The 27,615-nt window shown below is 34.8% G+C and overlaps 2 protein-coding genes across 6 annotated transcripts in view; both read right to left on the bottom strand.

Annotated features, from left to right (window-relative positions):
- LOC129792167 (alkaline phosphatase-like) overlaps window positions 1–27,615 on the bottom strand; it is a 531,254-nt gene that overhangs the window by 61,246 nt on the left and 442,393 nt on the right. The window lies entirely within an intron of this gene.
- LOC129791655 (putative epidermal cell surface receptor) lies at window positions 800–27,378 on the bottom strand. Of its 5 annotated transcripts, none has more exons than XM_055829926.1 (9): window positions 26,916–27,378; window positions 16,260–16,650; window positions 14,155–14,783; window positions 5,893–6,112; window positions 5,065–5,820; window positions 4,215–4,787; window positions 3,472–4,042; window positions 1,130–1,824; window positions 800–1,060 (listed from the first exon to the last, which is right to left on the bottom strand). In XM_055829926.1, the coding sequence occupies exons 2-9, from the start codon at window positions 16,333–16,335 to the stop codon at window positions 1,053–1,055; spliced, it is 3,528 nt and encodes a 1,175-aa protein (XP_055685901.1). In that variant the 5' UTR covers window positions 16,336–16,650; window positions 26,916–27,378; the 3' UTR covers window positions 800–1,052. The 5 variants fall into 5 exon arrangements, with proteins under 5 accessions (XP_055685901.1, XP_055685894.1, XP_055685911.1 ...); XM_055829919.1 differs by having other exon boundaries at window positions 26,932–27,372; XM_055829936.1 differs by lacking the exon at window positions 26,916–27,378 and adding an exon at window positions 17,411–17,558.

The following is a 27,615-nucleotide window of genomic DNA, read 5'->3' as shown; positions in this document are numbered from 1 at the left end:
AACGTTAGAATTAATTTCAAATGCTAAATAAGGAATGTCAACCATTAGAATTATCGTTAAGTTTTAAAAAGAAAACGGAAATCGTAAAAAAAACGTTGCACCTTAGAAAATAAACGTAAATCGTTAGAATTGCATTAATTGTCAAAATCAATTAATTTGATTACAACAGAAAAATTCATCCTTGAACAAATTTCTGACTATGCCATTGATAGAAAAAAAAAACAACAAACGTTAGAAAAAAGTGTCAATTAATAGAAAAATAATGTCAAATATATTGAACAATAGAATTGTGGAAAGCCGACATTTCGAATGCAACAGAAAAATATCCCCTGACAGGCCCTTGATAGAAAAAAATCAAAATTTTAAAAAATAAAAAATAAGAATTGAAAATTGTTTAAAAAAGTTAGTGTCAAATGCTGAAATGTTAATTTTTTTTTCATTTCATTTATTTCCTTTACCTCGGGTTGCTAAAAATAAAATAAAAATAATCAATAAAATTGATAAAAGCTCTTAATTCGAATCTCAATTTTTGAAAGTTCTGTTTCTTAAGCTATTTTGTTTTATATTAAGTTTTTTTCTTAATTCTAGAATCATCCCCTTCAATACATTTCTAACTACATACGTCCTGAATTTTTGAGTCCAGCGCTTCTTGCGATCGTTTTTCGAAGTTCTGATGATTTTCCTAAATTAAAAATTATCTCTCTGAATTTTTCACATTAAACCAAACCAACAAAGTCCGAAGAAATTTTCACTTGAGGCAATTTTGAACGTTTTGAAGTAATAAGCAGTAAAAGACATCTTTCTTGGTATACAAATTTATTACAATTTATTTTTCTTTTTCACTTATTTACACACAATTTCTTATATATAGATGAGGATTCATATGATTTTTAAGGGTCATATACCGTCAATACAATATAATTATATACAGTCACACACTATTCACACGCACAACAAACATTCGGACTCACTAGAGATAGTATGGAAAATGCTTTTGTAGAGTCTCTGGACGGAAATATGTCCTCTCCTGAGGACCCCTTACATTGCTCTTCTTACAGATCTGCAACAAAAATTTATAAAAAAAAATAACAAAATAAAAGATTTTCTAGAAGATTTCTGGGTATCTTACTCATTGTTTCCTGTTGAATTTCAACCTTATAGCTAGGATTGTCGTAGGATACATCATTTTTCCGTGGTGGTGTAATTGAAGCGGTCTGATGTGCCCTCCTTCGTGTTAAGATCAGGAGAAGGATAAGGGTGGACATGACTGCCAGAGCAGCAACAACAGCAACCACAACGAGGGGTCCGTAGTAGTCACCTGCGGGTTCCGTATTATCTCCACTTGTTAGCAGTTTGCCCGTTTTACCGGGAGTAGCTGGTCCACCTGGCTTCGTGAGGAAGTTCACGACATTACTCTTCTTGATGTTGCCATTTGTGAGGTACATTTCCAACCACAGACGGTACCTTGTACCGGGTTTGAGATCCATAATTAGGGCCCCCTGCGTTGAATCCCTCTTGGCCACTTTGAAGACACTCGAATCCTCCTTTCCGGCATCACTTTGGTAGATGGCTCGGTAGATGTTGACAAACTTATCCTCCGGATATGGTACACCGCTCCATGAAACTTCAACACTACTAGCCTTGACCTTTGTTACATTGACCACAACCTCGAAGGCGAACATGTCGATTTTCGTTGTTGTAGCCAACTTTACCATTTCACCAGCTAGAAGTTCAGCACCATGTCCTGGGAAGGGAATTAGGAACAGACCAACTTCGTAGCTTGTATCAGGCTTTAGGTTCTCAATGGTGTGCGTTGTTAGAGTTCTAAAAAAGAGATTTTAGCAAAAAAAACATCGTTATGGGAAAGAAAACTTAAGGATCTAGAGATCGCTTTAAGGATCTTCTTAAATTATTCTTCATTTTGTTAGCCTGTTCTCTGATCTAATCATCATCATTGTTCATAAGTATTATTAGCAGGCCTAACTTGAAGAAATAAAAAGTCAATCATAACGCGTCCAGTTATTAGAGTTGGTATACCACAACGCGGATGGGTCAGTCTATGCGTTGTAATTTAATTTGTGAGTAGTATTAGTAGGCAAAGTCGATTTTTTGTAAAATTAAGCAATTTGACAGATTAAAATGCTTATATCTTAAGTTCTATTAGACCTACAGAAATTTCTTGACTAGTTATGGAAAGCTATTGAAATAAGCTATAATCTGATGTATATTGCGATACATTTCAAGGTCACCTCCAGAACACAAAATGGCGGATTTTTGTTCTACCAAAACAGTTTTTTGCACTTTTTGTCCACAAGCAATGGTTCTAGAGGTTTCTGATGTTTCGGAAAGTTATAGAGTTTTGCAAAACCTTTAATTTGATACCAAATTGAGCAAAATCGGACAGACCGTTCAAGAGATATGGCTCTTAGAACTTTTCAAATTCAAGAATTTTTCAAATGGCTATATCTTCTAAACGGAGACATAGATTTTCTTCATTTTCGGACTGATGATAGATATTGAGTCAGGCTACAACATATCAAAATTTAAAGGAAATCTATAACAGATGTTCGGAGATATTGCCCCTTAAAGTTAGGCAATTTTTGTTTTCGATTTTAGCGCCTCTTGCGGATGTTTTTGAAACTTGGAATGTTCTAGACTGTTGTAGGGCTTTTCAATACCTTTCATTTGATACCAAGATGGTCAAAATCGGTCAAGCAGTTCTCGAGTTATATTGAAAAAACACTTTTTGCTTTAGGCCGCCATATTTGCTAAACCGCTTGACCGATTTTCAAGTATGATTTGTTGATGAAAACATCTCACTGAGCACTACAACATACTAAAATTTCAGACCTCTAACTATAAGGGAAGTGGTTCACGGTATTTCAAAATGGCGGACGGCGGCCATCTTGGATTTTAAAAATGCGAAAAAATGAAATTTTACACCCACATTTCTATAGAAAACTTCAAACCGGAAATCTCTATCTGTTACTGTTCTTGAGATATAAGGCAAAGTTTGGGCGACCGGCAGGACGGCCGGCCGGCCGGATCAAAAATTTTCCACCACCATTTTCGTAATGTGGGAAGTCTAAAACGTGTTCATACCAAGTTTGAGCCCGATCTGAGGTGGTCGGTTTTTCCGATGATTACAATACTTGGTATGCCATGATTGTAACCCACAATAAGCTTGCTTTAGCTGCAGTGGATTGGAAACGACCTTAGTCGCAGCCACCCCAAACAAATCTGAATGCCACGATTGTGGTATACCAACTAATAATATTCTTAAAAAAATGATTCTAGCGAAATTCTACGCAACACTGTCTATTACCTAGGATGCCTAACAATCACGATAACCTAGTCTTTAAATCCTGCTTTTAGAAGAGATCTCTCAGACGATCTAGCTCTCTACAAAACCATGATCCTTAAAACTGTTCAAAAAATCCGAAATAAATATGAATTCTAACTGAAACTAACCTGTGAATCAACGGCGTAGCATCATAGAGCATTCCCGATTGTTCCTTGTAACGCAACTGGATCCCATCGACATACTCAATTTCATCCTCTGACAACTTATTCCACTCGAGTTTGAGCCACGTTGAATTCCTCTCCACAGCCCGAAGTTCCGGATCAGAAGCTTTCTTCAGAACATCCGAAATGTGCGATTGATGGTAGTCAATGTTCGACGGGGGTGTTATGGTCCGTTCAGCTGGCATTCTCACCGTGTAGATCTGACTCGACGGCTGGGCGTTTAGATCACGCAGAATCAGTGTGATCTTTATCTTGTACTCCGTATTCGGTTCCAAGCCAGGAAGTTCAAATTCCATTTGGGATGTTGCAATCAAATCTTCCGGTGGTGCGAAAACCTGACTAGTCCACGTGGCTGTATCATTGGATCGTCCATTAGTGTACCTCAACTCCACACGTCCATGCAGCCCAACAAAGACTTCGGGAACAATGAAGATTATCCGTACGGTGCGTGAATCAATTGCATCGAGAGCGAGTACCTGAAGATTCGGTTGAAGAGCTGGAAAACCTCCTGGGACTCCTGAAATCGTGACAATGTAGAGAGTTTTAGTCTTCCCGCGACCATTTGGGAGTTATTTAAGCAACATTAGAAAGCTTTTAGCATGCTAGGAAGTATAATAGCAACAACAAAAGGGATAGACATGCATGATTCTAGCTTAGCGAATGAATTAAATGGAAAGTAAATGATCAACCTGTAGGAGGTACTACAACAGGTCTATGAGACGGAAGACGATGATCGTGTGGATCTGCTCCATATGGGTATGGCACATTAACATTCTGTCCATGCAACAGGGGTTCTGCACCTCCATCGGCACCCTGAATATGCTGCAAAATCTGCTCAATTGTGAGATGCTGACCAAAGTTGTGGCCAGTTTGTCCTAAAACATTGAACAGTTCCGGTGGCAGGGGCTTTTCCGCATGTCCCGGTGGTCCCTGATTCTGCGGATATTGCCCCGGATAGTGGTGCTTATTGACGGTGGCAGGATTGAAGTATCCCGGTCCTGGTTGATTCTGCCTAATATCCTCGTCATAGTTGACATAGTCAAATTTATTGTGATCCCCAAGGAGGTGAGCAAAGGGATCATGCGACTGAGTCTTTTCGGTTTTGTTGTCCTCCTTGGTGTACTTCTTGCCCGGTTTATCCTGCACAACCCCTTTGGGGGCTTTACCATCGGATGTGGGATAGAATGGTTGGGATTTGTTGTCTCTCTCACCATCTTTCTGCGTTGGTGGTGGTGTTGGTGCAATGATCATTCCTTCATGTCCTACATATATGGATAACATACAGAATGAATGGTGAAATCATAGTCCGAGTCAGTTAAAAAAAAGTCTGTGAGAGTTTCAAGTCAATGATTGTCTGAACTAATGAAAACTACGATGAGGCACTATTATGGATATGTAAGATAAATTACAAATATATAGTAAATTCAATATTGAAAGTGCAGCTTTGCTGTGTCTCAGGTGTGGGTATTAGAGGAGAGAATCTATCTAGAGGCACACACAATTCATCAATGTCACCGTGGGAAAGTCACCGATACTCACCGATGCCATTGCTGGGATCACTTGGACATGCCCACTGTTTGCAGCAATCATCATCCGGCATAAGCATGAGGCGAGCTGTACGTGGATGGCAGGGCAGATGCGAAGGCGGAAGAGCCGGGACAGGTGGACAAGCAGGACGACACTCAACTGTACCCCTCTCGCAGTAGCAGTGTTGATCACAGCCCGTAATATTGGCCGGAATCTCAGACCAATTGTCAAACATCTGCCCCTGGTACTCGCATGTCCCATTGTCCACACAACGCATCCTTTCGGGGCAGCATTTTGGTGCAATGGCGCGGAAGGTTGCGGGATCTGGCTCCCATTTTAGGCAGTGCGGATTGATCACATCAAGCCCAAAGCTCGAGGGGCACTCCAACTTGGCACAGTGAATTCCAGCATCCGTGCAGATACACAGAGCTGTGCATCCATCGTGAAATTGATCACCCAACTTGTACTGCTGCCCCTTGTACTCACACGGACGATCCCCCATGTTCTTATCCCCCATGTGAGGCTCACCATCCCCAAGAGTAACGTCGCACAATTCAATTTCGCAACATAGATCAGTTGGATCCTTCACTTTAACACACTGATCCGATGATGTTTCATTCATTTTGTGGCAGCGCGGTTCGCACGTGACTTGCCCCGTACCGTGACACTTGCAAACCCTCTCGCATCCCTCCTCGATCGTGGCCCCAAAACCATATTCTGTCCCATTGTACATACACTTCCCGCCGCTCGGAGGAGAATTCACAGCATCTGCAAAAAGATCATATATAAATCGTTAGAGCGAGGTGAGTGAAAGGTGATGCCATTTGATGTGGTGCTGACCTTCAGTTTTGAATTCCATCTCCTCATCCGATGCCATCGACTCGGGGCACACCATAACAGCACAGCACTCATCTGCAGCTCCCTTCTCATGGCAACGTGGATCATCCAGCACTTTGCCACGCTTGAAGAAGATCCCAGAGCATCGCGGTGAACAATCCCATTTGCCACCATCCCGGCAAATACAGCGTTCATCGCATCCTCGATCACTCACATCGTGGAGCTGAAACAACGGAGGGGGATACACATCATAAAACCTTGTTGAACATTAAATGGAACACATTAAAATGGTATGAGATTGCCCAAGAGAAAAGGCTTGAAAAGCGTGATTGCTTTTCAGAGAGCAATTTTCACAAAATATTTCAATGAAATTCTCACATCGCTTTCAAAGTATTAAAGGCCCTAAAAATGAAAGGTCTTCAAAGGAAATCCTTGAGTTTCTTCTTCTATTTTAAATAATTTAAATTTATATGAGATTTCTTAAACGTTTTGGGTTTTGTAAAGATCAGTTTCTCTAGAAGAGGATCACCTTTATATTTCTTATGGGTTTTCCATGGATGCATCATTTTCATTTCCACGAATTGAAGAAAAAAATTGTTTTCGGTTTTTAAAGAAAATTAGCATAAGCCTGGTACATTTACTCACAATCTGGGGAATTTTACGGCGTTATGCAAAGTACGTTAATATGTAATTCAATATAAAAACTCGAGATTACGCGTTGTTGTGGTTGAAGTTCGTACTCCATAATAAAAGCATAATAAATGCGTTGAAATTTGAATAAACATTTTTAGATATAAAACCTATTATTTTTTTTCTTTGGGTTTCCGGTCGTCGCCAGGGGTAGAGATTCTCGTCCAAATGAAAGACGTACTTCCCAAAGCTTTCAACCCCTATCCGGGCCTTCTTCAGTGGCTGGAAGTGGGTGAATTTCTTTATTTAACAATTAACATTCAAACAATTTTATATAACAATAATTCTTACTCGTAACAGATTCTTTGGACACGTCTAACGTCACTGACTTTAACATTACTATAGAACATCGCGAGGGAGATCTTTGATTCTATGGGGGTGGTTTTTCCTCGGTTTTTAAATGAATTTTCCTACTTTTCTTGTACAATTTGTGTTAATAATGGAAAATATGTAGATTTACGTTTTTATGGTTAAAGTTGAATTATTATATCGATTTGACTAATTTTATGAAAATCGGTTAAATTGTTTTCCAATTTCTTAAAAAAAAAAGGTTTCGACTGAACCGATTTATTCAAAATTGGATAATTTATTCCTGAATAAAGAAATGCTTTTGATTTAACCAATTTTATCAAAATCGAATAAACCATTAACAAACATTTAAGAAAAAAGATTTCTAATTGACTTCTTTGGCCGATTTGGTCAAAACCGGATAAATTATTATTTATTTAAAAATGGTTTCGACGGTTTCTTCTTAACTCATTCATTATCGAGAAGAGAAACGGTTTTGAATTAACCAAAATCGTTTCGTCTTAACCGTTTTGTATAAAATCAAACAAAGCGATATCAAGTATTAACCCGGAAATCTTTAAGACTTTAGCAACATGATCAGTATCGATCAAACCATTTTCGAATATTTTCAAATGTTTAGATTTGAACAATATTCTAAAGTAGGGGAGGGCGGGGCTTATAAAGTTACTTAAGGGTTTGGAAAAGGCTTAAAATGTCATATTTACTAGCTAGATAGAACAAAATGATCTGAGAAAGAGTTGTAGGGCAGTAAATCTCCTAAAGAATTGAGCAATACATTTCGCTTTATCTATTTGGGAAATATGATATTTTGAGCTTTATCTAAACCCTTAAGTGACTTTTTTAACCCCGCTCTCCCCTAAGTTTTTCCCAAAAACACTTGTATGTATAAGGGAATAATAAAATTATTATTAAACTAAGTTTCGATGAAAAGGTCTAAATGGCCTTAATATAACGTACTTAGACAATAAATTTTATAATTTTAAAAATAACAAAAGGCCGCCATATTGAATTTCATAAATGTTAAATAGACAAAATTGTATTTTTAGACGATTTTTTTAATCCAGAAAGCTTTTTCAGAATTTTTTTCTGTGTCGTTTTTTATTGATTTATTGATTATTGAGAAAAGATTTTTACAAAACGAGTATTTTCAGTGGTTAACCCTGATCTGAGAAATCTTATTTCCCGATCATTACATTAAGATGTTTCTTATGTAAAACACCAACCAATTTACGCAATATTTCAATAAATTTTGGCGATTAACTCTAAATCTCAAACACAATGAGAAGTATTAGAGAATATTTGCAATTTTAGAAGCTTTTTAATAGTGAATTGAATTTGTTAATTTCAAGCTGATTGATTTTGTCTTAAAGGTGTCATTCAATGATCATTTTCTATTCAATGAATCAGCCATTCCCCTCATTTATCGCCAATTTACATAATTTTTCTGCACTTTTCTCACTAATAATAAGTCAATTGACATGATTTCTCCTACATTTACATAAGAAATTTTTTTTGTTTAATTTATTTATAATTGCTGATTATGAAAACACGTGGACATTATCAAAAAACATTGATTTTTACGTGAAAAGCTGAAAATAAGTTGATGATTTGGAAGCTTTTGGAAGTGAAATTCATGATAAATTTCATGTAATTTGCGCCATTTTGGTACTCGTGCTGAGTTGCAGTTAAGAATATTTCAATGCGAAATGAGCTTGGTGTATAGTTTTAGTGTTGTTTTGAATCTATGAAAAATGTAATTAGTGCTTATAGGTGCATTGGGATCGTCTTCTCTTTCACGTAATTTCCCCACATGCTGGCGGAACAATCGTGCTTCCATTGTGGAAGATGATCTCTCGCATGATCTTATGTAACTTTCTCGATCGTTTTGCTTGTTCAATTGCATCTTGACGCGATACCAGGCTCACTATTTGCCAGTCTTGTCTGCATTTTCTGCAATATATCTCTCTCTCCACAATATATGTAGGTAGGTAGGTACTCTCAACGTCTCAAGTTGGTGCTTGTGGATCACAGACGTAGAGATTTGTTACTCTTTTCAGGTGAGCACACACAGAGCTCACAGAAATATACGTTGAATTTATAATTCTACACAATTTTCTTGATGTTTGGGACAACATTCACTCGTCACGATCAACAAAATGAAGTCACAGAGCTTTTTTCGCGTGCATTTTAAAGTTTATACTTGGTGAGAATGATGGGAACCTCGTGATTTTGCACCACATTCAGCAATTTTGCCCGATGCGGGATTCAAAACAAGAAATTACATTAACCGCACTTGAGCAATGGCCATTGAGAAGTTTTTGATGTCACTTCGGAGTGGAAGTTTAATATATAATTGGAGGATTTTGATTAGAATCTCTCTGCTACAAAAGTTGTCAATGTCTTGTTCATGTTTTTCATGTGAAAGATTTTCCCATGAGAAAATTCTATTGGATCTAAATTAGGAAAATTTAGATATTATTTGTTCAGACATTTTTTAAGGGAAAATTCAATTAAAATTCTGGAGTTTCGTAATTTTAATTTTCTTAAAAGAACTTTATGCGTAAAATGCAGATCAAACTTAAGTTTATTTGTTTAAAAATAACTTAAGCTTAATAAAATATTTTGGCCTACATAAAAAAAAACTTTAAAACTTTAAGTCGAGCCTACATATAGCTGTAATTTTATTCATTAACGTTTAATGCTTCTTAAACCTAGTTTAGGAACTAATAAAGCTTCAGTTAAACGTTTATTCTAAATTTATACCTCATTTTTAATTATTATCATTTTTTATTAGGAAGCTTGGGAAATTCACATAAAAACATTAAAGAGAGACATAAACAGTTAAAGTAGACGTAAACAGAAATATCCATTTTTTATTGAAAAAAATAAAAATAAAAAAAATAGTATAAATTATTCGCGTAAAAAGATTTTTTTTATGAATTTATTCTAAAAATGTATTACATATTTAATTTTCCTGAAACTTTTGATTTGAATTGGAGGAAAAAGTTTAATTTTCTGCAAGTTCTGTAAAGTAGATTTGACAGCAAAACTTTTTATATGAGTTTACCTCGTAAAAGCATTGTTTTACATACATAAAAAAATATTATTTTCATTGTCAGTAGCAGAGGTTTTTGTTTCTATGCAAAAAACCGCAACGTCTCTGTTTCATTAATATTTGTGCGTAAAATCTAATTTTATGCTGTGAGATTTTCTTTTGGCTTAAACAAAATAATTCCTTTTGCACAATTTTATTGGGCGAAATCTTCTAAGAATTCTCCCAAAATAACAAATTATATATTTAGAAAATGTATTATTGATGAATTTACACCGAAAGCCCACATATTAATTAGATTCTGTTAATTGAGCATTTTCACCATGAGAACAAGTCCCGTGATTTGGTGGCTTCTCTTTTGCAAAAGGTGCGATGTTCTTTAGCAGAAAGATATGGAATGAAGAATCATGATGAGAATATTGCCGTGAAGCGGAGAAATTGAGCAAAAATGGGAAGATAGGGAGGAAAAAGCAACGCAGAGAGGTAGAGCTGTGTATGTAGAAACTCTATATTTGACGGTTGTGTGATTTTCTTTAATTCAGTGTTAATTGAACCGCGAAATACGATGTCACGATGGTACACGCATTAAAGCATAACCAATTGCAAACCATTACCGTTACCTTACATTTTAGGAATCCCACAAAATTGGCTAATTGATTGTTTTATCTCATACTGAAGATATATTTAAGATGCGACTTTCCATATGAAGGTACAGAGAAGAGGAAATTTGTGAAGAAAATTCACAAAATTAGACATGAGAGGAACGCGCTTCTCAATGATGGTGTACTGTTGAGGAGGGAAAAGCAATTCTTTTGAAAGGATTCCCTCTATGATGAAAGAAATTGGAAGATGGTGTAATTTCTTTGTATTGACAATGCAAATGGAAATTGCAATTTCTTCTCATTTTGCATCTCGCTTACAATGAACTTTTTTTTCTTAAATATAATTTCACGATAATAAAATTGGATTTTGTCATGAAAATCAGTGATGATTCCCTATTGCAATATCTTCTGATTGGCCATGACAATTTAATGAAGAAAAGCAATGTGTTCTGATTTTGCAGGAAATGCACTTGCATCATGTTCTCTCTCAGCGCATCTTCCACTCACGTTTTGTTGTTTTCCTTCACAGTGATGAACATAGAAAAAAAAACGGCTTCTCCACGCATCATTCTTATATGATATAGTTACACGCATTTTGCCGTTAGCCGCAGTAAACCAACCAAATATATATTACAGTAAGATACTTAATGGTAGGACAATTACAAAAATATATAAATCAAAGAGAAATCTTTTGACTGAATGACACACATTATTTTAAGTTGTTTATGAGAGGTTATTTTTAAATGTCTAAATTCCCTTTCGCTGAAACAATTTGGATCATAAAGCTTAAGACTGTTTTGTAAAAAATAGCTATAGACAGTTATATTCAAAATTTTAACCCAGATTGTATGCTCAAGATTTTTTTTTTAATTATCATAAGGTATGACTTTCGATTTACCTAGAAAAGTCAATTTGTAACCAAAGTTCTTGAAATTTTACGTAAGAAGTCGGAAAACTCTTCCTTCATTTGATTCTATACGATTCTTAAGAAAAGTCAATCATAACGCGTCCAGTTATTAGAGTTGGTATACCACAACGCGGATGGGTCAGTCTATGCGTTGTAATTTAATTTCTGAGTTGTATTAGTAGGCAAAACTGATTTTTTTTGTGAAAATCAGTAATTTGATGCATAAAAATAGTCATATCTCTGGTTCTATAAGACCTACAGAAATTTCTTGACTAGTTTTGGAAAGGTATTAAAACAGGCTATAAATTGACATAAAATTCAATAATTTTCAAGGTCACCTCCAGAACACAAAATGGCGGATTTTTGTTTCACCAAAACAGTTTTTGGCATTTTTTATCCTGAAGGAATAGTTCTAGAGGTTTCTGATGTTCTAGAAAGTTGTAGATAATTGTAAAACCTTTAATTTGATACCAAGTTGAGCAAAACTGGACAAGCAGTTCAGGAGATATGGCTCTTAGAACTTTTCAAATTCAAGAATTTTTCAAACAGCGATATCTTCTAAACGGCGACATAGAATTTCTTCATTTTCGGACTGGTACAAGATTATTAGTTCTGCTACAACATATCAAAATTTAAAAGAAATCGATAATGGGGATTCGGAGATATTGCCCCTTAAAGTTAGGCAATTTTTGTTTTTGATTTTAGCGCCTCTTGCGGATAATTTTGGAACTTGGAGTGTTCTACTCAGTTGTAGGGCTTCTTGAAACCTTTCATTTGATACCAAGATGATCAAAATCGGTCAAGCCATTCTCGAGTTATATTGAAAAAACACTTTTTGCTTTAGGCCGCCATATTTGCTAAACCGCTTGACCGATTTGCAAGTATGAATAGTCGATGAAAACGTCTTACTGAGCTCTACAACATACTAAAATTTCAGACCTCTAGCTGTAAGGGAAGTGGTTGACAGTATTTCAAAATGGCGGACGGCGGCCATCTTGGATTTTTTAAATGCGAAAAAATTAAATTTTACACCCACATTTCTATAGAAAACTTCAAACCGGAAGTCTCTATCTGTTACCGTTCTCGAGCTATAAGGCAAAATGGGGACCAACGGCAGGCCGGCAGGCCGGCCGGCCGGATCAAAAATTTTCCACCACTATTTTCGTAATGTGGGATGTCTAAAACGTGCTCATACCAAGTTTGAGCCCGATCTGAGGTGGTCGGTTTTTCCGACGATTACAATACTTGGTATGCCACGATTGTGGTATACCAACTAATAAAAGCTCTTTATGCACTAAAGGTCAACAAAGAAATTTTTCCGGCTTAAATTAATTTACATTTATTAATTTTTAAAAATTTTTCGTTGAATTGTTAAATACAGAAAATCAATAAATTAAAAGAGGACCGTTTGAGCGTCAAAGTTGCTTAGGAATACATAATTTGTAACTTCAAAATTAGGTGTTAATTAATTTTTAAATATAGGGGAACTTGGGATTGGTTGTAATACTAGTCGTGAAAAATCTGAATTAAAAAAGTCTTTAATAAAAACTCTAAATTTTTTTTGAAGGATAGGTTTCTAACTGCTGATTAGACGCTAACTACTGATCACTATTGTAGACAGTTGAACAATAAGCGTTGCAGTAGCATTATAATGAACAAATAGGTTTATTAATTGTTTGTGATCAGAGAAAGTCTTAAGAATATCCGTTAAATACTGATTCGTTTTATAAGAAAATTCTAACATCGCCGTTCTAACGGGAAGCTTAGTTTATGGGGAAACCTTTTAAACTACATTGGGGAGCTGAGTGACTACCTGCTTAGAATATATAACTGTGTAGTAACTGTCTGTATATTCAGTCCCATTTTCCCTTACATTAAATTAGACATTTTTAATGAGCAATAAAATGGTTTTGTAGCAACAACCTGACTGATTCTAAGTCAGAAAGAACGAGAAATATTCTTGTCATTAAAAGCAAAATAAACTACAAAGAATTAATTTTAATTAAACTAATTTTCAATTGCAAAAATAATGAATTGAATCTCTAAGCATTGTAACCATTAAGGAAGCTGCAATAATATTGTATGCACTGTATATATAATTTTCTTAGTTACTTCGAACCATCATAAGTTAGCTAAACATAAGTAATAAACATGGCCTAGTTCTTTGTCACGGCTCTTGAGATCTTTTTTATTATTATTTTGCATTATATACGTGACTTTCATCTCCAGATAAAATTTCTTGTACATTGAACTGAATTCATTTCCAAAAAAAATGAAAATAAAAATGACTTGCCAATAGTGGTCTGAAAACCACAAATTTTAATTGGCAAATAGTCAAAATGAGCACGTTATCTTGTCAATCAAAATGAGAGAAAGCCTGGAAGTTTTCACATGAATATTTCACAGAGATGCGTATATTTCTCAACCATCGCACATCTTTTACGAACAATTATTTTGAATGTTCATAGCAGGAATGTGAAATCTTTCCCCATATAGCCACTATTGAATTCATGAGGCTGCATGTTTAATCATATCCCAAATGGTTGGGATACTTCACCACATCTATACGCAGTCATTTCCATACAAAACGTCTTGGCACACCTCCCTGTATATGATTTATATGTATATATATCCCTGGGGGGATCCCTGGTTTATGTTCTTCATTATATGTATGTAAATGGTACACAGAGTACCTCAATACTCACCTTGAAGCTCTGCCCCTCGAACATGCAGACATTTGATGTAATTGGTGCAGAATGCTCCTCGTTGTCTTCTTCATCCATGCTGACGTCACTGAGGTCTATAATCGGCTTCCGTGTGGCAGCACCTGTTGCCGCAGTTACATAATTTATCGGATTGACCGTGGAGGACATGTCAGGAGATGGTGTTGTCTGTCGCACAGCATCAGAATCTCCGTTGTCAATTGAAGTGAAATTGATGGCTCGACCTCTAGCTTCCTGTGCCGGAGGTGTCACTGCTGTGGACGGATTAGTGCCTTGAGCATGTGAAACAGGTATCAATGCACTCTCCGTCGTTTTTTCCGTGTCATTTTCACTGGGGACGACCGTTGTTGGGAGGAATAATGGGCTGATTGTGCTCTTCCTACTTTCCTCCGTTGCTAATGAATCTCCCATTGATTGGGAGGTGGCATCCACTTTTGGAGTTGGTGAGTGGCTCTCGGTCGTGCCATCGAGAGCGCCTCCACTTTCCAGTTCTTTTTGGTCATCTTTTTGGTTAACATCCACCCCCACAGATGTGGTGTTCTCCGCGGAGACTTTCAGTGGCACAACTGATATCGCATCGGATACAGATTCAGACACTTGTGTCGCATTTGCTGCAAATTGGAAAAACAGAGTTGATGCTTGAAAATTTTCTCAGTAGCTACATATTTAAATGGAAAATGGAGACTAATGACGTTAAAACGTTAGAAATGAACATCAAACGTTAGAAAAGAAGCGTTAAACGTTAAGAAATAAATGTAAAATGATTGAAAAGATAGTCAAAAGATCAGAAGAAATGTCAAACACTTAAACATTTGGTAGGGGAGGGCGGGGCTAATTAAGTCACTTAAGGATTTGGAAAAAGCCTAAAATATCATATTTCCTGGCTAGATAGAACAAAATGATCTGAGAAAGAGTTGTAGGGCAATAAATTTCCTAAAGAAATGAGCTATACATTTCACTTTATCTGTTTGGGAAATATGATATTTTGAGCTTTTTCTAAACCCTTAAGTGACTTTTTTAACCCCGGTCTCCCCTAAATGTTTTAAATAAACGTTATAAATCTTAAAATCTAAGACGTTTTTTTTATTCATTCCAATGTGTTTTAATTAATTTTTTTTTAATTGTAAAACACTCTGGCTACGTCTCTATGGCTTAGTCATCTTGAGGCCCTTCTTTTATTTTATTGAAAAATTTTGATCAATCATGAAAAATATTACACAAAGTAGTCAGAATGTTAAAAAAAATCCTGGAATTAGGAAAATAAGACAAAATCTTAAATGATCATAAAAAAATTAAAAACTGCCCTAATTAGTATTTAATTTTTCGCTTTTGATGTAAAAATATGCTAGTTTTCTAATTTTTGAAAATTTTTTTCAAGGATTTTCCAATTTAAGGACTTTTATTGCTTGAACTGTTGCTTATGTTGCTTTATAATATTTCTTATGTATGATTTATATTTATCCTAGATATCCTTAAAAAAATGAATAAACTTTTTTTTTAACCCTTTTAGAACCATTTGAAAGAAAGGATTTTCGTAGTTAATTAGCTTTAAAAAATTCAGAAATATATCCTCAATAGTCCTTGATAATTTTATGAGCTTAAAGGTAATCTTCAAGGATTCACAGGAAATATTTCTATTTCTTGGCTAATAAAAAAATCTAATTTGAGCTCGAAATAAATAAATCCTAAATAAATTTTAATATCCTTTAAGGATTAAGAAAAATAAGAAATTGCCTCAAATTCCATTAAGTGACCTACTGAACCCCTTTTCCCATATACAATCAAACAAAACCTTCCTTTAGAGTAACATGACAACATATAAAGTGTGCGAGATCTTATCTACATTAATCACAAATCTAATCTCCAGACAAATGGCTCTAAGGGAAACTATTAAATGCACTTTTCTTGCACATGCTAAAAGGAATGAAATTGACATTGTGTGAAAGTCTTATTGTTTTCATCTATTTTCCTTTAACCATTTCACTCTCAGCATGCACCCATGATTTCTTCACCATCCCAAAAGGCAAATACGCGTCTCAAAAGAGCATCTTATTTGTGGGAAAAATACAATAATATGGGAGACTCACCTTCATTTGACTGTGTTGCAACCAATTGGCACATAAGTGTGGCTATTGCGAGTAAGTGAAGAACTTTCAATTCCATCTTGTAAGCTACTTTTCACCAAACAAAATGAGCTCTCTTTTGCACTTGCTTTTGCACGCCAAAATCGACGTTTTCAAGATGATTATTTTCCTCGTGGACACTTTCTGTCCACTCTGTGATGTTCCTTTCACCACCAAATACGTTCGCCAAAATAGCCAACTTTTTTTTTTTAATTATCTCAATGGATCACTTTTCATTTTATACATCTGCCTCATCTTAAGTTTATCCAATTTTCTTTTCTTTTCCTGCACTCGCAAAATCACTCAAACAATTTTATTTATACGTTGGTGTTGTACGGCGTGGGGTATATGAAAGCTGGAATCAAGAATGGCACAGATTTAATGCAAAAAATCACATACAAAGATTCTTATATAAAATCATCACTTATAAATTCTTCAGACGCATTATTCAACAATACTGAGAGAGTTTTTTGCAACAGCAGCATCAGCGAGAGGGGCAAAAGAAGTCTATGTAGGTTCATCAACGGAAGAGCTTTAAATATGCACATTGTTACCGCAAAAGCGAAACCGAAGCTAATGTGGATGATGTCATATTTGATTCTTTTCTTATGTACGTTTTTTTTCTTTCCAGGTCGTATGGAGATTTTATTTGGTTAAGTTAAAAATCCAACAAATCGAAAGGAAGTAAATATGTAGGTAAAATGTACGTAGAGTGAATGCGACGTTACCGAGGGGTTGCGCACAAAGAATCATTAAAATGGTAATTGAGTGATAATAGTGCGCCCTTGGGAGATTTCTTTGCACTGTAGGCACATTTTTTTTGTCATAAACACACCTGACTTTCAGTGTGGAATAAATTACAACAAAGTAGAAGGATTAGCGATAGAGTTGTTGCGGGTTATCAGGGAAAACAGGTAAATTAGCGCTTAAAAAAAGTATCGTCTAATTTGGTGTCACAAAAGAGCGTGTCGGCCAATTGACACACTTGTCAAGTTTTCAAAATAAATTAAACCAGTCACCAAAGCATCAACTCTGAGAAATGTACGAGGGGGTAATTAACTATATGGCTTTTAGCATAAAATAAATTTGAATTTAATGAACCCATTAGGTCATACCGAGCAGTTCACTCAAAAATCCCACAAGCCCAGCACATAACACACAGAGTGGCGAGTCTCTGGATGTGTAAGCTTCTCCTTCTATTCACGACGAGCACATGGCACAAACGCGACTGACCCCATACACTTGGATGCTTCGAAAGCAACTGAAGAGTTTCTCAGGGGATTGGGTTTTTTTCCAGCTTTGTTTTCCTCGTCTTTTCCATCTCCACACACCACTTTTGTGTGCGCCTCAAAAGACATACAGCATAGCATCAGAAACTCATGTATTTCGTACGTGAATTCTTCTTCAGCTGCTGCCTAATCCGAGTGTGGTAAAACCTGTTCTTCTCATCTTTGGAATTAGAGAGATAGCAATTCAACACTGGGCGTGAGGAACAAAATAGAGAAGACGATGAGGTCGAAAAAAAATGTGTGTATTAATAAAAATTTCTCAAATACTCCTTCGGTGAGCTTCTTAAGACATACAGTGGGTGGACGAATGACAGTGACACACACCTGACAAAATTTGGGAGGTCTTACCGCTGCATGAGAACTCAATTAGGACAAGGGGGAGACATCACACAACATTCGGTGATGTTAATCTTTAAGAAATTTTAATCGAATTAAACAAGATGCTTTAAATGTTATGAGAAGAATTAAAAGACAAATGTAAATGACTTTGGAGATTATCAAAAGGTTCTACGGGAAGGTGATATGAGTTCAAATTCATACTAGTACGTAGGTTTCTTAGACCAAGCTTAAGGTTTCTTGAACTAATCTAGAGTTTTTAAAACTAAGTCCGAGTTTTTATTTAAACTAGGAAGATGTTTTTTTTAAACTAGGCCGAAATTTTCTAAGCTAAGCTTAAGCTAAAAACTGATACTTTAAAAAGTTAGGCCTAAGTTTTTCTGAATAGACCTAAGATTTTTAAAGCCTGGCCTAGATTTTGTAAACTAGAAAAAAATTTTATAAACCAGACAAAACCTTTTTTGAACTAGGCAATGCTTTTTTATATAAGATTTAGTTTTTAAGTTAGATCTAATTCAGGCCAAATTTAAGTTGGGCCAAATTCTCTTAAACTAAATCTAAGTTTTTTAAACTCATCCGAAGTTTCTTTTTATAGACCTAAGTTTTTAAGGTTTATAAGTTATATTTGGCTGAATTTCGTTGCGTAAATGCAAAGAGGTCTGTAAGTCTTGATACAGCTTGCCATCACCTTATTACCTTAGAAGTCTAGCCCTAAAAACTTAAACCCTACCTCAAAACCTAAAGGAGCTTTACAAATTTAATAACGAAAATTGGCTACGGTTCAATGACTGACTATATATTGCGTATAAAACTTTTTAGTTCATGCGACTTTGTTTTTTTTATTTTTTTAATAAATGATTTTTTTAATCAAGAGGATTCTTTAACTTTTTTTTTTACACTTTTAATTCTGATCGAGAAAATTGTACTTATAAGAAGCCTTAATTAATGTTTGCATAGTAATAAAACCTATTTAGTTTAAGTATTAAAAACTGCCTTGAAATTGTAAGTCTAAACATAAATTAGTTAATGTTCTATCAAGCACATGCACTTGTAATTGAAAGCTGCTTTATGACACTTTAATCAAATCGAACATATTACTTTATTAAAGAGTCACTGTTAATCAAGCTTTCAAGATATATTTTCAGTTGTATGACTGGAACAAATTATATGCTGTAGGAACGTCAAATATTGTTAAAATAATACATAATTTTTTAATAGAATTTTTGAAAAAAAAATGTCACAAACATAAAAACAAATTAAAAAATTTAAACCAACTTTAAAGCTTAAAGATTAAGTAGCACTACTTTATATTTTTATACGTAAAAATAATTGAAAATAAATTGTTTATGATTTCTGCACAAGTTTTTTTTATTTATCAAACTACTTTTGCACATTATCAACGAACGACTGAAACTATTCCCTTTCATTTGCTCCATTATTGCCCATTTCACCTTCACAACCCCTACAAATGTCCTTATTTATGATGCATTAAATAAGCAGGTACATAATATACATTCATAGTAACCTTAGACATGGTGCATTACCCTTAATTGTTTAACAATAATTATTTTAATAGTTTTCTTTTATATAAAAAAAAGATAACGAGTAATAAAGATGATTTCTTTGGAAGGTTTTCCTAAAGGCCAATAACTTACTCATTTGAAAGGATTGGTGCTTAAAGATTGTGAGGCGAATCAACTGTTGCGCATTATTTGTCAAGGGAAAACTATTTGAATTAATTAATTTGTTTGAGCAAATAAATCAATAGAGCGGAGAATGCACTTGAAAGAGCTTGCAGTGCGTCAAGGAGCTTTTGCGGTTGTGACATTCTTAGCGTGAGTGTAGTGACGAATCTTTTCGACGAACTTAGGTGAGATCTCATGTTGATTTAGAAGACGAGTAATATCTGCTTCTATAGCAGAAATATTCTCACAGGAAGATTTTTTCATTCGCATGAGATTTTCGTGGTATTCCTCCTTTACAATTCGATGATTTTGCACCAAAGTATTCGCCGAGTGTTGAGGGAAAAAAACCTATCACGGTTCAGGTGTTTCAATTCTAGGCCAAACCGCACACTATTAAAGGAAGCCTTTCCCATACTCTTTTGGTGGCGTCTGTGTAGTCAACAAAAAAAGCTCAATGGATGGTGGAAAATGGTACATGTATGCCAATTTATAAAATTAAACCCATCGAAGGGATATATTTTCGTTTATTGCATGAATTTTTCGGGGGAAGAAATGAATTTTCATCGAACCCCCTCCGGGTACGTGGTAAACAGCCTGGAAATATGTTTTCGTGATTTAATAAAATCGATTTTCAATTGAAAACCATCTACGCACAATTTTCCATTTTACACCCAAAAGCATCTCCTAATGTTGATCCTTATGCGTTAATGTTTCCACCATCAGTGTAGAGAGCATAAAATCCATCCCTAGAGCGATATATACATACTTATAGGCAGTGTTTAAATGTATATAGAGAAGCACGAGAAAAGTTCTTTATATCTCGTTAAAGGATGAGAAATAATGGTTAATTCTTTTTTCTTGGAAAATGAGCTTTTTGTATTTATCGTTAGAATATTTGTTTGTATATTTTTCGTGAATTCTTTCCTTGGAATCTCCTTCTAACGTCAATACTGTAAATTGGGGCAAAATGGGACTGTAGATAAGAATATAAAGAGATAACCTTGTGCTCAGATATTTTCAAAGAAGAGCTTTAGTTTTCTAGGAATCTTTAAAGATTCCTTGACTACAACGTAATATCCTTTAAGGATTGGAGGAGTCAGATGACTCAAAACAAGTAAGGAAAAATATAAATTTTCAACAGAAATTTACGATTTTAAAAGAAACTAATCTAATTAAATTCCGTTAAGCAAAAAAGTCCTTAGAATCGAGGGAGAGCTAGGAAAATACATTTTTCATCTAGATAAGAAAAAATGCTTTGAGAAAAAAAGTTTTAGGACAAAGAATTTCCAATAAAATTCTTCTATTCAGAATTAATTCGGCTTCATAAAAGGCATGAAGAGTCGAAATTATTTTATCAAAGCCAACCAACTTTATTCCAACATCCTCCATTAAACTTTCTACAATCAATAAACTTTCAAAAATAGTTTAACTATTCGCAATTTATCCATAACTTTTTACACTTTGCATACTGTTTGATTAAATCTATCGACAAAGGTCGAAGTGTTAGAATTTCTATCCATAAAAAAAGAAAAATTTGAAAAATGCACCTATTAAAAGGATTTAAAAGCTTCATTAGCTGTAATGCTAAATGACAGCGTGTATAGTGATTTATTGACTAATTTCTGCACAAGAGACATTTGTCAATACTTTTTGTATGGAAATTCCAACTTTAAACCTTTAAATAAAAAAAAGCAAAATTCCCCATTCTTATTGCAAAAACATTCGCATGCGGTAGAGGACAAATTCCCAATTGGTTACCTATTAAAAATGATCTTTAAATTTTCTTGAAAATTACTTTGAAAATTTGAAGGAGAAAATTAATGTCCCAAAATACTTAAATTGCGGTAATTGACAATTTTCAACAAAATACATCCAAAAAGCTGTTTCTAAAATCAATTTGTCTTATTAACATTTCATTAAATTCTTCAATGGGGGCTGACCCAATGCTGACTAAAAAAATGGAGAATTCTGAAAATTTATTATGTCACGAATTCTTAAACACAGAAGAATAAAAAAAGATTTTTTTTTCTAATGGGTAGAAGTTGACAAATTTGAATCATTAAAGTGTAAGAGATTGAAGAAATTAACCAGGATGGGTCTGTTTTCGTTATATTCAATTTGATCCTTTTTGATATGACTGATGTGTTGAGCCTAATGAAGATTTTATCAAGAATTTTCAATAAAAATATATCAAAGAATTCTTTGGAAAATTCGGCCTAATGCGTAACGGGATAAGTGTGGGTGGTAGCAAGGAATCATTTTCCTCAAAATCATCGCAATTTGCATTAAAATCTAGAAACCTTTTTACCTTTCTGAATGATTTTCATAGACAAATAATGTCTAAATTTAGCTAAAAGAGCAAGGAATTCATTTATATCTATTTTTGCATAATTTTATCTTTGCCCACCACCATGTACGTCATGCATACAAAATTAAAACAATTAACAGAAAAATATAATAAAATACGCTCCAAAAATAAGCCAAAAACATCGTGAAACTTCACACATTTCATTTAAAAGAAATTTTAAGAGTGTTAAAGTTTCTCCACTGTGTGTAGTTCAAGGTTGTGCCGCATTAATTGCGATCATAAATTTTTGTTTTATTCACAGAAATAGAATGTGGAATGAAATCCCACGAAATTTAATTAGCATGGAACAGCAAGAAAATCTCAGCTATGGTTCACCGAACTTCACAATGGATGACCCTTTGATATTTCTTTTGGGAAATCTTTTTCTTCTCGGTGCAAAGAAGCGAAAATCCCGCAATTTTGTCAATGAAAATCCGACAAAATATTTTTCATTGGAACTGTGTGTTTTTTTTCGTTAAATAAATTACTCGAGAGGAAAATGAACACGGTTTTACTTGCAAGAAATTTCTCTATGAGCAAGAAACCGGTTAATTTATGACAAATACTTGTGCGAGAGAAGTTGAAGAAAAAAAATCATGAGGTATGTTCAAGGTATATTATGGATGAAAGAAATCACCTACCCTGACCATCAAAATAGGAGTCATTTAACTCTCTTTCAAATAGCTCTTCCAGCATCATTTTTGGAGTGTTTGGGGATTCCTTTCGAAGTTGAAGAATCAGTTTGGGCTGGTGCTGGAGGAAAAAGCTCAACCACTTCTTTGACTGTTTTACATTTTGATTAACAAATTCACTCACTCACCTTGAAGGTAAGAAAAAACACCGCAGTCTCTTCACGCAAAGAGATGAATTATAATTTCTTCAATACGCGTTGAAAAGCGAAGAAGTTCGAGGAGAAAAATACTCAGGAGAATGTTTTTTTTCTACAACTCAAACTGAAATTACAGAGATTTTGATTTGAACTTCGAGAGCAACTTGGCAAATGATGGATATAGCAAAAGAAGTGAAGAAGATGTGTTTAAATATTCCTTCGTTGAGTACCCTATTCACACCACACTGAGCAAAAAAGCACACCTACCTATATATATGTATATAAGACGATGAATAGGTAGGTAAACTTCATGAGAGTTTTAGTTTCTGTGAGTAACCAACATCTCACTGCTGGGAGTTCACTGAGCTCATCATCCACAAAATTTACATGTGAGCATAAAATACTAGAGCTGTTTCAGACTAATGTTGGGATGTTAATATTTTTTATAGGTTTTGCTTTATTGGATTTATTCGTATACCTAGTAAAAAAAATAAAGCGAGGGAGGGTGAGTACGTGCCTTGCAAAATTCAAATAAATCTCGCGTAAATTGCCTACCCTGAATGCTGCGAACGAGAGCTAATGAATCGTGAAAATAGTGTGATATAAAAGTGAAAACGAGCTAACATTTTAATTTACATAAATAATAAATAAAATCAAACAATCTCTTGCAAAAATTAACCGAGAAAGGATGCAAATTGCCCCAATGGTTAGACAACGTCCAATTTGGAATATCAAAGGCATTGAGTGTCTGATCCAATGCCTCAATCTTCATTGGTGCAACCAAGAAAGTCACAAATGAATATGTAAATTTATCAATTCTTTTGTATCGACAAATTTATGATTTTCTCCATTGACTTTTTGTCCTTTTCAGCTCAAGAATCACCGCATAAGAATTGTTAATTAGACACTCCAAAAGCTGCCACCGCAGTATTCTTTTGACATTCTAAACGACAAACGTTGGTATTTCAAACAATATTGGGACTCGGTGAACACGTTTTATGAAAATGCTCCAACCGGTTTGCAGCAAAGTTGTGCTTATTATGAATTTATAAATCTCGCTGAATGAAAATCAATATGAAAATCTCAATGTAAGAACTATATAGCTAACAAAAATCAATCGTCTATTTTATGAAAATGGCTATTGATTCGTTTTAATGGGGAAGGTGGGTCAGTTTTTATGATAAAAATTTAATTTTATGATTTTTATTAACCCCTTCTGGACTACTAAGTCTTTATTATAATGACCGAATATTAAATATTGATCTGTGTTTTGGAATCAACGTTTTAAAATTTTGATTTCTCGTTTTAAAACCAAAATAAAATCAAAATTGACTTCAGAATAAAATCTAGAATATTTTTTAGGGGTTTTTTTTTTAAATGTTTATATTCAAAATACTATAAATGGTTAAAAAAGAACGTCTATGGAGTCATGGTGTATGAAAATCGAAAATATTTTTCGTTTCTTTTCGAACGTTTTATTTTTAAAATTTAGCATTTTGACATTTCTAACGTTTTTTAAAGCTTGACGTCTTTTTTTATCTCAAAATCTATTTTTTTTCTAGAATATTTTTAGCTTGTTCTTAGCCTAATAATATTTATTTGATCCTTTAAAAAAGAAAAAGAAAATACTTGAATTTTCGGAACTTTTCAAGTATTTAAACCCCCCAAGTCACCGATTTCACTACTCAACTGAAAAGCATTAGATAATTCTTAAATATTAGGACGTTTTGAGCATAAAGAGATATAAACGTTACAAACTTTTTAGCAAATTTTTCTTTACTTTTTCTTGTTTAAAAAAAAATGGATAAGATGCCTTTAGTTTACTTTCCTCTGATTTTTTTGCTCAAGTTTTCTCTTGTGTGAATTTCTTAATAATGTTTTCACAAATTTCCAAATATTTGATTTTTCATTTTGCATGTTAAGTGCGTCAAAGGAGTTTATTCATTGTTATTCGTAATGCATGACCTCATTCAAACACAAAGTAAATAAAATCTTGTTGAAGATGAAAAAAAGTATTTAAGAGTGATCAAACTAATTTTCAATTTTTAACAAGGAATAGTATTCAGAAAACTCATAATTAAATTCATAAACCACGCCCCTATTGTAGTTAATTCACTTTTACATCAAACATAAGCGTCAATGCTTCAATCAATGATCTTTTATCAAATTTTTCATTTCTTATGTAATCCCACAAATATATTAAGATTCCCAGAATTCCCAGCTAATTCAATCTCAAATTCTATCCCAATCGGTCAAGCAGTTTTTTGAAGAATGCCATCAAGTGGAAAAACTGCAATTTTGTCACTTTTGTGCTGCAGCACTGTCGCGAGATTGGGAACCTTGTTGGGAACAAACGGTGTTCACACATGAGATTTAGCAATTTGGGCTGCACAAAAGAATTCAATTGCCATTTGTATGCAAACCGTGGTTATACGTCGTGGTAAGTTTGAGGGAAAAAGACGTATTAGTCATACGCGGACTCTGTGTCTCACTCGCGCCCATTTCCAAGTCCATTTCTGTGTGTATTTTTTGTGGGAAAAATTCATATAGAAGTGTCTCGGAGGCATGAGGTAAAATAAAAGAAAAAAAAATTAAGAAATTCCTCAGTGGTTCTTCATGATGAAATTTGTGTGATTTCTTTGGGATTTTGGTTAAGTGTGCTGTGTGCTCAGTGTTTTGGTTAAATTACATGACGCCTAATTCGCGATTCGTCGTTTTCTGATAAAAATCAACTTCATGGGAATTGGTTTTTGGGCTTCTTTCTTGCGGGGTATTATGGCGGTTGCTATTGTGATTTAATGGGGGGAGTTAGGAAAGAAAAGAGACGCACACCAGGTCGGCAACTTCTGGAATTAGCAAATACATCATCTGTGCGATGCTACCTTATGTGACAAAAAGGGGATAGAGCAGAAAACTTCATCAGTAGCCAAAGAAGAAGATGAGTGGGATTCACCAAAGTCACGCTTTCATGTTCAATTTTTTCTTCATATTTGTATGTTCACACCCACTGAAATCAATATCGGTTTCCAATTGTTCACTCATTAAGAGTGATGCTTTTTTGGTCACAGGTTGATGCGACACGTACTTCGTTTTTTTTTTGGTGAAACTTTCTTAGTAAACATGAAGCGGGGGAAGGTGCAAAAAATGACTGTGTACGAGTCATACGATGGAGAAATGTGCCATCCCACTCTCTTTCTCTTTTCTTTTTACCATGAAAGATTCCATGAAAGTCTTGATGTCGTAGATGTAACGTACAGTTCAATTTCACATAAACAAGAAACGAAAGGGTACATATACATACATATATATATTGCAAATATGTATGAAGAAAATAATGCTATATATAACTTCCGATGAAAGTCAAAGTGAACCGGACGTTGCGATGTCCTTGCTTAGGCTTTTGGGCGATGTTTTAAGCTCAATCTTAATAACTCTTCTTAAAAATCATAAAATTTCTCCACTTTTATTCAATTATATATAGCTATAGCTATATATAGTAAGTGGATTGAAATTAAGGCAATTTTTGAGCTCAATTTTCAGGTGAATCAAAATTCGTAAGAAACCCAAAAATAAACAGAAAGTATCTCAATGGGAGGTTGAATCTTCACAATCTTATTCGCTTTCTTCAGACTTGTGGTTCACTTAAAAGTTTGCATTCAAAAGTTCTTATGATTTTTATAATTTTCATTTTCCCAACATACCTACGCACATATTAGATTAAGCGATTAAAATAATTTCAATCCTTGGCAATTAGTTGGTTCATTAAAGTAAAAATTTGTGGATTTTCCAATTCATTTTTCTATGAACAAGTAAGTTAATGCAAATCTAATTTACACCGCCAGCGCAGTCGGAGCGATTAAAAGACTCGAGGGGATGTCTTGCACCGCTCAACAACACATAACTCCGTTCGATGCAACTTCCCCTTCAAATGGGAAATGAGCCTACCGGAACTTCTTAGGAGGTATGAAAAAACAGGTCGTTGAATTTCTTCCAATTATCCACTTGATTATTTTCTTTACACTATTTTTGCTTCTTTTTCTTCGTTTGCCCCTCTCTCTTGCCTCTCCGATATATTGGTAATTTTGCACAGCATCTCTCAGTGTTCTAGTTACTTCTTTAAGAAAAGCCATTTACCGTTAAGACCACTCACTTATCCACTAACACCGATCACCACAAGAGTATTCCTTCAGCAAAGCACACTCAATCTTTGCCTCTCACTCTCTCAAGATGTAGTCTCCAGAGTCCAACTATTCACCACATCACCAGATTCAAATGGCCGAGAATAAAACTGCCTTGTTGCTGAGACACCAAGAAAACAAGATGAAGAAATGGTACACGATGTTGCATAAAGAAATGTAACAAAATTTCCCAAAATGGAAATCACTGACTTTCCCTACACTTCACCACTAAAACGTAAAATGTCCTCCCGACGGGACTAGAGATTTATATATAAAGAAAATCTCTTGAATGCAATTTCCCATCCAAACTACACCTTTACCACCAGTCTCAAGCTTCACAAAAAGAGATGGGATTTTCTTGATGCTAGCACGACGCGACTCTCGCTCAGCATAGCTTCTAATTTGCAACTAAAGTTCAACGCGAGAGTGGAGGTAAGTAAGACTGGCCGATGGTGTGGCTGAATGTAGTGGTTTGGGCATTCTTCCTCTCACACCGAAGTCGGTTGAATGTTTTTTTTACCTCCTAAGAGGGTACCTTTGCAAGTCTCGCGTGTTTTGATTGTGTTGCCCACTAACTTACATTGATACACTCAGGTGCTACAGAGGTGGGGGTTCTCCGTAAGAAAGACCAAAACCACATACACCAGGTGAGCACG

Source organism: Lutzomyia longipalpis, chromosome 1, assembly GCF_024334085.1.
Source record: "Lutzomyia longipalpis isolate SR_M1_2022 chromosome 1, ASM2433408v1".
Lineage (NCBI taxonomy): Eukaryota > Metazoa > Arthropoda > Insecta > Diptera > Psychodidae > Lutzomyia > Lutzomyia longipalpis.
This window is presented reverse-complemented; position numbering and strand designations above follow the sequence as displayed.